General features: G+C 42.0%; 1 protein-coding gene across 3 annotated transcripts in view; it reads right to left on the reverse strand.

Moving 5' to 3' along the window:
* Positions 1–16,131, reverse strand: part of ARHGAP35 (Rho GTPase activating protein 35) — a 134,944-nt gene that overhangs the window by 76,990 nt on the left and 41,823 nt on the right. For all 3 annotated transcript variants that reach the window (XR_002827039.1, XM_023746869.1, XM_006106011.3), the window contains exon 2: positions 4,477–8,356. Coding sequence is in view for 2 of the 3 variants with exons in the window: in XM_023746869.1 (XP_023602637.1) it covers positions 4,477–8,166 (3,690 nt within the window). In the remaining variant the exon portion in view is untranslated. The remainder of the gene's footprint in view (positions 1–4,476; positions 8,357–16,131) is intronic.

Raw genomic sequence — 16,131 nt, forward strand, 5'->3', positions numbered from 1 at the left:
CAGATAATTTGTTTAAAAGGAACAAATTGACTCAACTGACTGACTGAGTGGTCCAAATGTGTGCCTGGCTACTGAATAGTACCATCTTTCTAGTAGACTGGATTCTAAAAACCCACCGGAAGTGGAAGTCAATGGACCAGGCTTCAGGAATCTCAGCTCCTCCTCTTGACTAACTTGGGCAGGGTATTTAATCTCTCTGAGCCTATTTTCTCATCTCCAAAACCCAAAATTTTAAAAAATCACTGATAAGAGAAATAGATGAAAACTATTATGAAAATGCCTGGTATGTACCTGGTACACAATAGGTAGGTATTTAAAAAGGTAGCAAAGTACAAAACCCTTTGTATGGTATGCACAGCCCTGCTACTTGGCCTGGTTCTACCTCACTTTTTGCAGTAACCACTCTAGGTTTCTTTCAACTCTTTGAACATGCCATGTTTTTGCAGCTCCAAGTTTCATACTGTTTTCTTGAAAGCTCCCCTCATGAAACCCCCATCTTCACTGACTCTGCCTGCCTCACCCTAGAAGTCTCAGCTTTATGTATCATTTCTTTGGAGAGCTTTCCCAGATATACTTGCTACACAATTCCACAGTACCCTGTACCTCCCTTCTGGTAACATTCAAAATGCATGTGAGTTCATGCTTAACATCTATCATCCCTGTGACTTGAGCTAGATCAGCACAAGTGCTCATTGAACGCCTATGCACTGCATTGTTTCCTTCCTAAAATAATGAATAAGCATGAGCTTTGGAGCAAAAGTATTGCTCTTAAAAAATACAATTCATTCAAAAACTAGAAAATCCAAGGTCAGGTCAGTGCCCCCACCCCATTTTTAAGACCAGGGTATTTATTTGGCCTCACAGCTCACTGAGTAGGACCAGCCCTTTGGAAGCACACACTGAGAGTCTTTTCTGAGCAGGTCAAAAAAATCTTATTCCATACCATTCAGCCTGTCTGTCAAATGCAACATCCCTCCCTGGGGAGGGAGCAGCCCAATTCCCCAGCTGGTTTTTATTCACACTAGAAACTTTAACTCCGTTCTAGGCCTCACAAAATGAGAGCTGTGTCCACACAAAGCCACAACAACTAGCCAATTCACTGAATCCGATGAAATAAGCCAATTCACTGGGGGGAACACAAACTGTCAAACTGGGTACTTGGTGCCTTATAGACCAAACAATGCGTGATTGAATTGGTTTGCTTTTCAATAGGTTGTCTTGTCATGTGGTAGGCTCCAGTGAGTGAAAGATTTTCTTTATCATTCTGTTTTGTCTTTTTTTTTTTTAAACACAAAAATAAGAGCACATAAGATAGAAGGGTAAATAACCAATAATGGCTTCTCTTTAATTTGTGGTCAAACACACCAAATTCAGCAATTTGAGCTTGCCCAAAAGGCACATTTTGTGGAGCAAGGCACCCCAGCCTGTTTTTTTCCTTTAAAATAAGACCCTGCCAGTCCTGATCTCCTCTTTGCAAACGCATGGCACTGGGAGACAGAGACCATGTGCAACAACAGCTCTTTACAGACAAAGCATCTATTCATAGACCCCACTCAAGTGCAATCGTAGATTTTCAATTTCATTCAGCTGAGTGCGGAAGACTCCCACTATGAGGGTGGGTTGCTAAATGGTTCAGCTGGGAAAAGGACCCAGAATGAGAGTCAGCTCTACAGTCTGCACTTTCATTAGCAGAAATGAAAGCGAGTCCCTCACTCCAAGTCCAATTTTACAGTAAAGAGCTAATCCAGCAAATGAGCCAAGAGGCTGAGCAATTTCTCTTCTCCACATCACTTCAGTACCCAGAGCATAGCTTTTTTGTTGTTGTTGGGGCTGTTGCTAGGGTAAGGGCTGAAAAAGTAGCTAAATAACGCATAGGGTTAAAATTTGCACAAAAGGGAGGGAAAATGTTGGTCCCCCAAGCCCACAGCTAGACCTGACCACTTTTATCTTTTCTTTGAATACAACATGCATTTTTTCACCTTCCAGCCTTTTCATACCTCATTCCTCAAGGTCTAGTTAAATATCATAACTAATGCTCCCAGCATGCAGTGTGCTCATTCCATTCCCCACAACCATATGAGGACAGTACTACTGTTCTCCCCTTTTGCAGAAGGGATGTGGAGAGGTGAACCATATGCCCAAAGTCCCAGTGAGGAAGTGGAGGAGTTGGGATTTAGCGTCCCCCTTCCCAGAGCCTGAGCTAATCACATACTATACTACCTTAACTACTCCCAACATGGGATTTCTGCTCTGCCCCAACACAGCCCATCCCTACTTAGCCCCTCCACCCCCCCAGCAGAGCACCTATTTTCACAACGTGCATGGGTTTTGCTGCCTCAACTGGGTGCACAGGTCTGTGCCATTTCCTCAGTGGTGTCTGGCAGGAGGCACTAAGTGTGTTTTCCATTACCAACTGGTTCCCCCCTCACTTCAAATAAATACTTATTGCTTTGTCATGACAGTAAAAATCAAAGGCCAAATGGGGCTGGCATGACATTCTCTGGCCCATGGTATCTTGCTTTTCCTGTAAGACAAGTGTCAGTCTACATTAATGGCAGCAATTTTAATTGCAAGTTTGCTCCAAACGGGAAGAGAATCAAGGCTTTGCTTATCTCTGCATTAAGATGACAAAGCAAATACACTCATTTCAAAGCACCATTTTCCAAGGCAGGAAAAGACAATTTCACCTTTTACTCACTCTTTCCAAAGGATACTCTTAAACTGACTTCTGGCACGCTATTGCTCTTGTGCCAGAGATATCGTTTTTATTTGACTTGAAGAGGTGTGGCCCACATAACTAAGATAGATGGGAGGTCAATCACTTTCTTGCATGCTGACCCAGCAACCCAGAATAAGGAAGTTCTTAGGTAGCCAGGCCAGCGTGGCTCAGTGGTAGAGCGTCGACCTGTGAACCAGGAGGTCATGGTTCGATTCCCGGTCAAGGCACATGCCCCAGTTGTGGGCTCAATCCCCAGTGTGGGGCGTGCAGGAGATAGCCGATCAACGATTCTCTCTCATCATTGATGTTTCTATCTCTCTCTCCCTCTCCCTTCCTTTCTAAAATCAATTAAAATATATTTAAAATAAAAAAATATTTTAAAAAAAGAAGTTCTTAGGTAAAAAGTGCTCATTACCAGCATTGATGTAGCGACCTCAGGTGCTCACCCTATCCAGCCGTTTTCTGCTGAGCCTACACAGTGTGTGCTCTTTACAGTTTAAAGCATGGTTTGTTTGGGAATTGTGTTTTAAAAGCATTATTTTCAACAGGTATTAAAAACAGAAGTCAGAAAAACAGTTATAATTCGCAGTGTGCTATTATGCCACTTTCCTAATTCCCAGGTGTGCAAACACTCCCACAAATCGGAATCCTGTCAGCATTTAGAGAAGCTGTTCTGGCAACACTGGGAGTGGAGGAGGAAGAGAAGACAAAACGTTCAAAATGTTTGGATCCCAGTATCATTAAACAGGAGCTTTAAGGAAATACTGGGACGTAGGTCAGGCTACTTTCTGGCTTCATGCTTTCAATGGGTCTGTTCACTACCAACCTTTGGAGAACAAAATACTAAAGGCAGATAAAGGCATCCAAGCAGAAAAACAAACCGAGGGAAAACCAGATAGGAAAAGAATGCCTATGATATTTATTAATATCAGCTCAGAGTGGGAGAGGAACAGAACAAAAATGATACAGCCTTGCCCCTTTCTGACACTGTAAATATGGAACAGGTTTAGAAGTCACGGTGGTAAGATCCTTATTTTTCATTTACGTACTTGAATACCCTTTACTGATTTGTGCCAATAAAATAATTATCACTTTTTCTAACCTAAAATGTTATGGGGAAGAGGAGCCAGTAAGACATGTATGAGTGAGCTGTTTGTTTAGCAATAAGACTGAGGCACACAATTTTGGATTCTGGTATTTAAGTGAAGGAAGAACAAGCATATCGTCACTAGCTTGGCAACTTGTCAGAATACTGACAAGTTCAACACTTTCTGCTCATTTTGGTAATTATCATTTTGAACAAAGACAAGTCAAGCTGTCTATTCAAGGTCCTCACTATTGAGAACACCAGCAGTAGCTATCAAAAACACTGCCTACTTTTTTTGTATTAAATATATTTTTATTGATTTCAGAGAGGAAGGGAGAGGGAGAGAGAGATAGAAATGTCAATGATGAGAGAGAATCATTGATCAGCTGCCTCCTGCATGCCCCTTACTAAGGATCGAGCCAGCAACCAGGGCATGTGCCATGACCAGGAATCAAACCGTGACTTCCTGGTTCACAGGTCAAAGCTCAACCACTGAGGAACACCAGCCGGGCAACACTGCTTACTTTTATATGCTAAGTCAAACAAAGAGTAAACACACACACACAGATTTTTACCAGAGGAAGTTGTCCTTGAAAACCATCATCAGTAAACTCTCACCAAGATACTGGGCAAGCTACTTCTATGACTCATTTCTCAACTGGTGTCTTACCTTAGTGTTCCTTCTTAGACTGCGAAGAATATTTCTCCTCCTTGGATCTTCATCTGTTTCATATGGAATGACAGCATTGTCCCCTTTATAACCTTGGGATGCCTGGTCCTCCTCTTTCTTCCGGATGGGTCCCAGCTCATCATCGCTCCCCACGCTGAAGCTGGTTCGATAACTAGCAAACCTCCCTAGGCGGCTGCATCTTGTCCTGTATAGCACTGGCTTGCTCACAATGGAAACTTTGCGGCCTCGCTCTAGAGAGCTAGTGTCCATTTCACTATCAGAACCATTCCCACTGCCATTAGATTGGGCTTTGTTGATATTCCGAATGGTGATGATCTTGCCTTGAGTGCTGTCATGGGGCACTGAGTATATGTTTTCTTCTTCATTCCTTGGCTTGACCACAGCATCCATGGGTTCGGCGTAATCAGAAGGATCGAACCCATCTGGAGGTAGCCAGGTGCTACAAGACATAGACTTCCTCTGTCCATCTCTATGGCCTTGTTCTAAGTAAGACAGATCCCCCTTTGTAATTTCAAAATGGACAGGAGGCTTTGGTTTGACTGGCGGAGGTACTTTGTTGTTCAAAGTTGTTTTACTCTCAAAGTTGCTCATGAACAAAGACAGCCCATCATTTCCCTCCAGTTCCATAGAGAACTTAGAATGATCTTTGGACAGGGAGGGCAGTGATGTGTCCTCTCGAAACAGGCTGTAAGAAGGGGGCTCGATATCCTCTTCTGAATCCTGCAGGTTTGAGTTGCAGAGCGGAGAGCCCGCCCGAGGAGAGTTAAACACCTCCTCCGTGGTGCTACAGGCCTCGGCAGCGTTATCGTACATATGAGTAGCCTCAATGATGTTCTTTTTCTCCACCACATCTTTAAAAAACGGGTGGAAGAGCTCAAGTTTATGCTGGGGCTGGCTACAGGGAATGCTTGTGAATCTGCCATCAATTTCTTGAGCAATCTCCTCCCCCTCAGTCAGCTGTTCCCGACTTAAGTCGTTGTCCAGGACATCTATAGCGCCATCAGTGAGTGCGACCAGCTGGATGGGGATAATGTCCTGCACTTCACAAAGAAAGGCACGTAGCATAGCCAGGGAGGCCTTACGTTTGGCTGAATAAAAAACAATGTACCCATGGACTAACCGGCTTTTCCTGATGCTAAACGAGGAATGGTATGAAAGAATAGACAGTTCAATGCGCTTCTTGTGTAGTCCGATTGGTAGTTCAAGTAAAACAGAGTTGTTGCTCCCACAATGGGAAGATTTACAGGTTTGGGACTGAAGGACAGGCAAGAGTATGTCGTCTGCACTAAAAGGATCTCCACACATCAAACACATGACAATTCGCAGGTCAACATCAGCCAGGTCTTTGATGCTAGCAGTAGAACTGACCAGGTTTAAGTTGCGCTTAGAGTCCAGGAGTCCTTTCAACACTTGACTGATGTGCTTTTCGTTAATGTTGCGTCCGTAACTAATGCCAGCAGAAGCAGGGTCCACAAAGACACACTGAAGTTTGCTAGCAATCTGCTGACCTTGTTGTATTAAGCTATGCAGGGTCTCCCCGCTGGTGTCTCCTCTCTTGTTAACCAAAATCAGTGTCAGTGGGAGATGGACCAAATGATTATCTCGCCTACCAAGTGTGGACTCTCTACTCTTCTCTATACTCTCCACCACGTAGGACAGAGATTCCTTTGAATTGTAAAGGCAGAGACATCCGTGGGGCTGAAATGTTGGCGTTTGGAAAGAGTTCACAGGAAGCCTGACGTTGCCTTCTATTGGCCTCAGGGAAAGCTCATACATTTTACCATCTATCACGTACTTGTCATCATTTGTACAAAGAGCTCGAATCTCATTGGCCAACTCTCGGGCAAGACCATCTTTGCCCAAGATAACCAAGTTGATTCTATCAATGTTGGGGTCAGAAAGTGAATTTTTCTGATTCCGGTCAGATGGCCGGATAAACCAAGAACTAATCAAGTGCTCAATCTTAGCATCCACACAAGCCGGGCAGCTAGGGCACGTTTCTTTTGTTGGGTGGTACACAAAATGAATGTGCTTCAGAATAAGGGCATCGCGCTCTGCTTGGAGCTTCTGTAATGCTTTAAATCGCTGTTCCTCCCCCAGAACATCCTGAATGACCCCCATCTTCTCCTTGCTGGGCTTTGCATCCAGCTCTAGCTCATAGAACAATTCTGAATATTCTACAAGCAGCTCCTGAAACTCTTCCTTTGCTCTGTCTATAATTTGCTTTTGGTGTTTCCCATAGATATCCATGTATACAGATTCTTCCAGCCACTGGTAGAAATCTTCATTCATGATGAAACTACGGGCCTCTTCCCAAGGTTTCCCAGGAGTTATGAAAGGCGAGGTCTCCAGGTTTTCTTTAAATGCCCTTCTCATCTCAGCTCTTTTCCTCTCGTTCCGTAGTTTCTCTAAGTGGGCCTCATACAGCTGCTCTGCGGGGCCCGTGTCCATTAAGTCAAAGGGAATCCGCTCATTCTCCATGTTGTCAATGTGGCTGGTGGCATCCCATGGGGTCTCCTCAAGCACAACAAACCACTTCAAGAATTCTGACTTGGTCTCCAAGAGCTTTTTGGCTTTTATGCAGCTTAGGTGGTCTATTTCATCTAGATTGGGTATAAGAGCTTCAAAAGCTAATGGCAGGGCTGCCAGGTACAGCTTCCTTCTGCGCTCAATATGCTCGTGCTTGAGGCGGTGGATGTGCTGGAGAAACAGCTTCCTGGCTTTCTGAGTCCCTTCCAGGTAGACATAGTCCTGGTACTCAGGAGAGGCCTGCATCTTTCGGCTGACACTTAGCCAGTTCTCATTGTGGTTTTTCACAATGCGACTCACCAGCCACTCATATTTGTCTTTTGCCGTCGCTATCTGCTGACTCTGCTGCTTGAGAGCTTCAAAGTAAGGAATGATCTTCGTCTTTCCCCGATTTTTATCAATGAGCTGCACTAAGGTGCTGAAAGCCAAGTCCACGTTTACGTTGGATCTTGCAGAGGTCTCCACGACCTGGAGGTTCTTTTTGCTTAAGGCAAAAGTATGTGCATCTCTAATGTACCGCTCAACGCCTTCGTCACACTTAGTCAGGACCACCACTATGGGTTTTTTTGTTTTTGCAAGCTGATTGTAGAGATTGGAGACAAACTTGAGCTGGTCATCAAAGTTCCTATTCATGCCCCTGCTAACGTCAATACCGAGAAGAAAACCATCAATTAGCAGCTTTCCATCTGACATTTGTTTCTGCTCAAAGTCCTGCTCCAGCCCCAGCTGGTCAGTGCAAAAGTACATGAGTTTCTCAGCAGATGCGAGCTTGGTCGCAGCAGCTCTCTTGATATAGGGCTGTAGGGCCGTGCTGCGATGAGGTTGAAAAGTCTGATCATCAATGAATTCAGTCTGCTCCACAATGTGCATCTTACATTCCACGCAATCCTCCAGGGATCGGCTAACTTCTCCCCAGTAGAGAAAGTGGTCATTATTGACCACTCGCCCACCAAAGTCACTGGTGCTGAGGACAGAGGTATGGTCCAAGTGAAATTCATCAGCACTTGGGCGCACGAAGCGGTTGCACAGACAAGACTTCCCAATGCCGCACTGGCCCTTCTCCTTCTCGGTCCCAGACAATCCCACCACACTGATGTTGTAGGTGGGAATGCGGACATCTTGCTTTCTTGCCATCATCATCGTCGACACATCCTGCCACAATCAGCCACTTCCGAGATCAGATTAGTGTTTTCCAGTGGACCCGATGGCTTCCCAACATTATCAGCAGGGGCTGGCTGTCCATGCAGCAGTGTCAGGTCCTGTAGTGCTTGTGTACCAGTACAAGGTCAGTTTTTGCCACTTATCATCGCCAAATAGCCAACATTTCTTCCTAGATGGAGGAAAAAAAGAAAACCCATCAGTATCATCATTTTGGAATTCAATTATAATCACTGAACTACAGCAGAAATCGATATTCTTATTCAACAAATACAGCAAACAATGAATGTTCCAGACCTAATACTGGTTGAAGATGTAAGAGTGAATAAGAATGCCATAAATGTACCCTCAGAGAGGTACAAAGTCCTCTAACAAAGGAAGACATATAGTAAGCAGTGTGCTAAGTGCTAAAACAAGGGTTTGAGGGCTGCTTGGAAAAACTGCTGATTCCAAGGATAGGGCAGGATTAGTACAAGATGAGCCTGGAACATCTTGTTGTGCAAGAAAGGAAGTGCTAGAAAAAATGATAGAATGCCTCATAAGGATACAGGAGCCAGTCAAAGGAGCTCCCACAGGTCAAATCTGAGACAGTCTGAGCATCAAACCAAGTACAGTAAGGAATTATAAGCCACTGCAAAATAAAGAAACCTTCAGGTCGTACTACTGGATCAGACAAGAATCACCACTTGACGCTAAATCTAGGGGGGAGATTTTGATGAGGAGCAGCGTATTTGTACGTAATTGAGGTGTCCTCTGAAAGGCTACTTACTAGTTGCAAAGGAAAAAATAAAAACAGCAACACTAATTATACAGTGGAGAAACTGGGCAACACTTTGGGTAATGAAAATTATCATCACCAAAGAGGGCTAGAAGAACATCATGAGCCTCAAATGTGATCCCCCGGGAGGATACATCACTATGCAGTATGATGGCTTAGAATCCATTACCTCATCCTAATCACAAGGAAACATCAGAAAAACACAAAATGAGCCAGATTCTGTTTAAAAATGGGGGAGAGGGGACACCCTATACTTTAAAAAAAATAGCAACATCATAATTGACAAAGAATGGTTATGTAAACATTACAGATTAAGGGAGGCTAAAAAGAGACATCCTAACTAAATGCCATTACCTGACCCTAGACTGAATTGTGCACCAGAGAGGGGTAAAGGGGGATCTATACAGGACATTATTAGATCAGTTAACAACACTGGACTATAACAGAATATTAAATAAAAGAATTTTACTTATGTAAATTTATGAAGTTGATTTAACATTCATGTGAGAGAACAGCCATGCTCTTAGGAAATACACTCTGAAATATTTTGGGGGGAAAGGTCATAATGTATGTTACTGGTCCAGAAAAAAACCCTCACTAAGTTTATATAGAGAGTAAGAATGCAAATGAGGAGGTAAAATATCAATAATAGATGAATGTGGGCAAAGTATATAGGATATTCCTTTGTGCTATTTTAATTTTGCAACTTTCTACAAGTCTGTAATTATTTCCAAATAAAAAGTTATTTATTTATTTATTAACATAGTTTTTTATTGGTTTCAGGGAGGAAGGGAGAGAGAGAGATAGAAATTTCAACGATGAGAGAGAATCATTGATTGGCTGCCTCCTGCACGCCCCTCACTGGGGAATGAGCCCGCAACCCGGACATGTGCCCTTGGCCAGAATCAAACCCGGGACCCTTTAGTCCACAGGTTGACGCTCTATCCACTGAGCCAACCAGCTACAGCATAAAAAGTTTTATAATGTGTGAATATGGGGTGGTTTCCCTGACAAGTACATAAGCACGCCCGGCCAGTATGGCTCAGTGGTTGAGCACTGACCTAAAACCAGGAGGTCATGGTTCAATTCCAGTCAGGGCACATGCCCAGGTTGCAGGCTCCATCCCCAGTGGGAGGTGTGCAGCCAATCAATGATTTTCTCTCATCATTGATGTTTTGCTCTCTCCTCCCTTTCTCTCTGAAATCAATAAAAATATATTAAGAAGGAAAAAAAGAACATAAGCTCTGTGAGGACAAGTCCCAACTGTCTTGTTCAATACTTTTTTTTTTTTTTTTTGATCCTTACCCAAGGATATTTTTCCATTGATTTTCAGACAGAATGGAAGAGAGGGAGTCAGAGAGAAATATCGATGTGAGAGAAACACATCAAATGGTTGCCTCCTGCATGCACCCTGACCAGGGAGAAGCCTGCAAACAAGGTACGTGCCCTTGACTGGAATCGAACCCAGGACCCTTTGGTCCATAGGCCGACGCTCTATCCACTGAGCCAAACCGGCTAGGGCCTATCTTGTTCACTTCTGCGTCCTCAGTTATGACACAGTGCTTGACACAAATATTTATTGAAAAAGTGGATAAATGAATGACTATGAGAGCATATTAAAGAGTCTTCAAATCCAGTCTTTTAGATTTAGGAAAACCTTTGTGAAAGAAGTTCCATCTCAGGTGAGACCTGAAGTAGACGGAATGAAATGAGCAAAGACCCTCTCTCTCCAGAAAAAAAAGCATGGGCGATGGGGGAACCAGGTGAAACCAAGTGTGAGTGGGGAAGAGATGAGAGAAATGCACTAGCTGGTGAGCAGGAGCCAGATCAAGCCACTTTCAGAGAGCTTAGATTTTTTTCCTGAAGGTTGTGGAAGCACAGACTGTGGCTGAAAAGTGGCACCGTACAGGACTTAAAGTTTGAATAGATGAGGTAATACAATGTTATGATGTCTTACAAATTCTTTAGAAACTTTCCAGCTAAATAAGTCAGATGTGTAGTCTCTGGCTGCCTCTTCGGAAATGGTCTTCTGACTACTACTATTTATGTTGCACTGCCATCTACTTAGATGCACAAATAAGACTTTGCAAAACCTGCAACCAAATAGACAGTCTCCTGAGAGCACCCAAAGAGGAGAATTTAAAATAAACAGAGCAATTTTCTCTTGAATCTCATTTATGTCTGGTAGGTACCCAATATTTCCACAATCTTACTATGTTTTTGTGGCCTATCTCATAAGAAATGTTGCCAGAAGTCAGACCACCAAACGTTATTCTGACTGAGACGAGGGGGCAATGAATGGGAGAGCACAGTTGTCCCCTATGATAACTTCTCAGACCTTTCCAAAACACCCATATCTTCCTCTGATACCCAGAAAGTCAAACCCCCTATGGAAACAAAATGTGGCTGATGTGGTATGTCAAACTCGTGACTATTTTCAAAAGAGAAATCTCAGCCACTGTAAGCAATGGCCTCCAGATAACCTTAGTGGCGTGCTCCTAAAGAAGCTAAGTTCCAGACTCCAGCAGGCACCCATGGGAGAGACAAGACAAAATAAATCTTCCCGAGCCCCACCCCCACCCTCACCCCACCTCCCTGGGGAATTGCTTACCTAAGTAAAATTATGAGATGTTTATGAATACCTAAATAAAGTATGTTTACTCTGAAATACCTGAAAAGGAAAGCTTTTGCACATGACTCTGTAGCGCACATACACAATTTTGTTTCAACCCATGAGGAGGCCTGGGTTGTTAAAACGGAGACTCAGATGGGAATGTCGATGAAGGTTTCAAGGGTGCTGCTCCCAATACAGGGTCCTTCTCTATCAATTCCTCATCCCAGGGACTAGCAGGCGTCAAGGCCACCCATTTGACCAATCTTGAAACACAACTTGGTGACACAGGTCCTACTTCAAGTGACTGCTGCATGCACCTGGCAGGTCAGTCCACGTATTCTCTGTAAAGTGGCCAAATAATCTCCCTTCACAGGAATCTCAGGAAAACACACCCTGATCTGCTCTTAAACCTCAAGAAATAAAGATATTGTCTCCATTTTGAACTATCATCCATTCAATACCTGCTTAGTTACAATTTTTTAATGGCATGTTACTTTATTTAGTCCATTCAAGTTAGTCTCAGTTATCTGAAGGAAGCTAAAGAAAAAAACATTCTCAACTCAAGAATGTAGCAACTGATATTTTAAACCCATAATGCTAACTAACTTTTATATAGAGATAGAGATAGAGATAGAGATAGAGATAGAGATAGAGAGAAAAGAAAAAACTGGCATGGGAGTGGTTAATTTTTGGACACCTGGTAACTTTCCACTTGTTAGAAACCTAATAGGTTTCCTGGTATAAGTATGCTCTTCTTACATGTCTGTCTTTGATGTCTGGATAATGCAGTTTTACTAGTTCCTCAATTGGACTGAATTACACAGTAAACAAAGACTGTTATAAATCTAAAAACGTCTTAAACACTTGGTTTAAAGGAAATAACCTTAAGTGCTTGGTCACAAACACATTCAACTTTTCTAAGAGGTGGGTAAAAAAAAAATTAGCTGAGTCACTAAATTTAATGATCTGAAGGCCACAAAGAAAGAGAAAGTAGAAGACAACGCATGTCTTTAATTTTAATCTGATGGGAACTCGTGTTCTTAGTGGGCAACTAAGTTTCTCCAACAGCAAAATCTGAATGTCCATTCTAACAGTCTGCCAATACTAATCCTATTAAAACCGAAGAGTTACTGCAGAGGGGGCAAAAATATTCTTTAAAACAGTAACTCCTTTTATTTTTCAGATTTACAGAGCTACTTGTATTAGAAAAATAAAAAACACAGAACTTAACATTTAATTTTATGCCATAAGTCAACTACTTCAGAAAGAAAAATAATTCTAGAGTATTTTCAATTCTTTGTCACAAATATATGTCATGAAAACATAATACAAACATATGAGAACTTTTTAGAACCTGTCACCAGATTCCCAGAGTTGTTTATTTGATGTGTTTAACCAAGACACCAATTCCCCAAAGGGCGCCTCAACTGGAAGGCAGGAGGAGGGTGTTTTTTACACCTCTACAAAACACCCTGGGCAAGAAGTGGTAACATTCCCAAGATAGTACACATTTCACAGGACACAGAAATGCCTGTGATCCAGCATTACTATGGCTGCTAAAGTGCATATATACTGTCAACAACTCTATCAGTGTTTCACCCTCTACTCTGCAACCCCATGTCCACCACCCAGCCCAAGACGAAATGTTTCTGGGCTCTGTGATCTGGAATGCTCCATGATACACACACAGGTCCTTAACCAAACTACCCTCTCTCCCTATGAGTATGGTCAACAAATTCTGAAAATGCATTTATTTCCAAACAACATATATAGAACACCACCAAACTAATAATACTATAATATTATATAATAATAATCATAAGTATTTGTAAACAAAATATAAATATTATAAATAAAATATTATAGCTATATAGTATTATATAATAATATAATATGAAATAATTTCATAGGGAGCTGTTAGCAAAGAAAAGAAAATACTTGTTACCATAATTTTTTAAAAAAGTTAATCCTCACACAAGGATACATTTTCCATTAATTTTTTGAGAGGGGGCCATCGATGCGAGAGCAAACACATCAATTGGCCGTTCCAACACTGGGGCTCGGAAACAAACCTGAAACCCAAGTACGTCCCCTTAACAGGGATTGGAACCCAAGACCCTTCAGTGCATGGGCTGGTGCTCTAACCACTGAGCCCATCGGCCAGGGCAACACCTTAAATTTCTGAATGGGTTTTCAAAGCTATGAATTACCCTCAGCAGTTGGTTAAAATGTTTGCAGTAAGTTGATACATGATAAGATTCAGAGCTACAGGAGAAAAGAAAGGGCTCTAACTAGGAAACATTTTCCCTGTAAGAGACTCCTAAAGGAGAATTTTGTAGATGAATTTATTTTCCAAATGAGCCAGGAAGGATTGAATATAGAAGCTCGAGTAAGAGAACACTACTCTGTGGTCTACTGAACCACTCAATTTAAACAAAATATTCTCTAAAGTCCCAACATTTTCATTTTCATATCAATAAGCATTAAAGTAAATTTTCTTAAGGTTTTTGGAAGTGGAGTTCAAGGTCCTTATTCACCCAATTCATTCACCTGTGAAATCAAGATGAATTTATAAAACCTTTAAGTGAGTGATGTGCACAAATGACATTTTAGGGTACTTAGTTGTAAATAGAAATTATCATCTTCGTGAACCTAACCTATGTAGTCTTCATTTCCTCTGTGTGACTTCTGTGAAGCAATGCCCTTATTCTGCTCATCTCTTCACCACATGAGAAGTGTCTTATGAAAAGGACATTAAACTCAACAAACTCTACTACTGAATAGAAGAGAACTGATGACCCCAATTACAGAGCAGCTAAATCTTCTCCTTCCTTCATGATATTTCAAAGGAGTTAAGTGTTTTTGGATTATTCTAGTCTCTAATCTTTAGAATTGAGAACTGAGCTGTCCATTAACCAAATCAAAAACAGATTTATAGAGCGAAGATGATGTGTTGAAACAAAGAATGAATGGGACACTGTACTTGCTGATGAGAATCTTATAGTGTACTTGAGATGTAATACTTTCACTTAACTATAACTAAACCACAAGACAATAGATGGCATAGACCATTTCCTGGGGCCCAGAGAAAGGAAGAGATTCAGCTCTGGGTGGTTGGGGAAGGTATCAGACAGAGCTGAAGTAAAATTAGAATTGGTACGTAAAAGATTGGCAGGGCTTGGAGAGATGGCCCAAGTCTAAAAATGTGAAAGGGCATGGATAATGGTGACCAAAATGGAAAAGCAACAAATATGGTTTGGGACAGACTGAACTAGTTTTCATGCATGGGAGGTAGAAGATGAGAAGGGCAGCCAGGGCTGTACTTTTACCTGTGAGAATTGAATATGAAAATAATCTTTTATCCCACCAGTGTTATTTACTGTATTAACACTGCTATCTCAACTCTTCACCCAACAAATCAACATAGTCTAAGACAGTGATGGCAAACCTATGACACACGTGTCAGAGGTGACATGCAAACTCATTTTTTTGGTTGATTTTTCTTTGTTAAGTGGCATTTAAATATATAAAATAAATATCAAAAATATAAGTCTTTGTTTTACTATGGTTGCAAATATCAAACAATTTCTATATGTGACACGGCACCAGGGTTAAGTTAGGGTTTTTCAAAATGCTGACACGCCGAGCTCAAAAGGTTCGCCATCACTTGTCTAAGTGGATCATTTTACATAAAAGAAAGCTCTAGCCCTAGCCGGTTTGGTTCAGTAGATAGAGCATAGGCCTGTGGACTGAAGGGTCCCAGATTCAATCCAGTCAAGGGCATATGCCTGACTTGCGGGCTTGATTCCCAGTAGGGGGAGTGCAGGAGACAGCGGATCAATGATTCTCTCTCATCATTGATGTTTCTCTCTCTCTCCCTCTCCCTTCCTCTCTGAAATCAATAAAAATATATTTAAAAATAAAGAAAGCTCCATTTGAATATGGCAGTTACATTTTTACCTTCCAGTCCAATGCAAATTAAAGTAACAACACGGGGAATGGGGCAGAAAACTAAGGATTTACAAAGGAAGCAGAGCACACCTACTGCTGTTTAGTGTAGGAGGGAAGCTTTCCTCAGAACCCCAGAATCTCACTCTATCCCTAGGGCTCGGGTTACAGGAAATCTCTGAAATGGGTCATCTGGATCTTTGGAAAGACTGATTTAAGTGTTTAACCATCTGGTATTGAAACATGGAATCTCACACAACAGATGGGCTATTCTTGGACACTGGGTATATGTGTGCATTCAGCTCTCACTATACCTTCTGCCAACTCAATGGACAGCACTCTCCAGAGAGCCCAATGAGGCAAACACAAGGGCTCAAAAACAATTTTCAAGGACTGATAACTCAGATGTTTAGTTTGAAAATAATCTGACATAGTTTTTTTTAATATTTTTTGTTAATCCTCACCTGAAGATACTTTTTCCATTGATTTTTAGAGAGAGTGGAAGAGAGGGAGAGAGGAGAGAAAGACAGAGAAACGATTGACTACCTCCCACACCTGCCCTGACTGGGCTGGGAATGAACCTGCAATGCAAGTATGTGCCCTTGAC

The sequence above is a fragment of the Myotis lucifugus genome, unplaced genomic scaffold (genome assembly GCF_000147115.1).
Source record: "Myotis lucifugus unplaced genomic scaffold, Myoluc2.0 scaffold_750, whole genome shotgun sequence".
NCBI lineage: Eukaryota > Metazoa > Chordata > Mammalia > Chiroptera > Vespertilionidae > Myotis > Myotis lucifugus.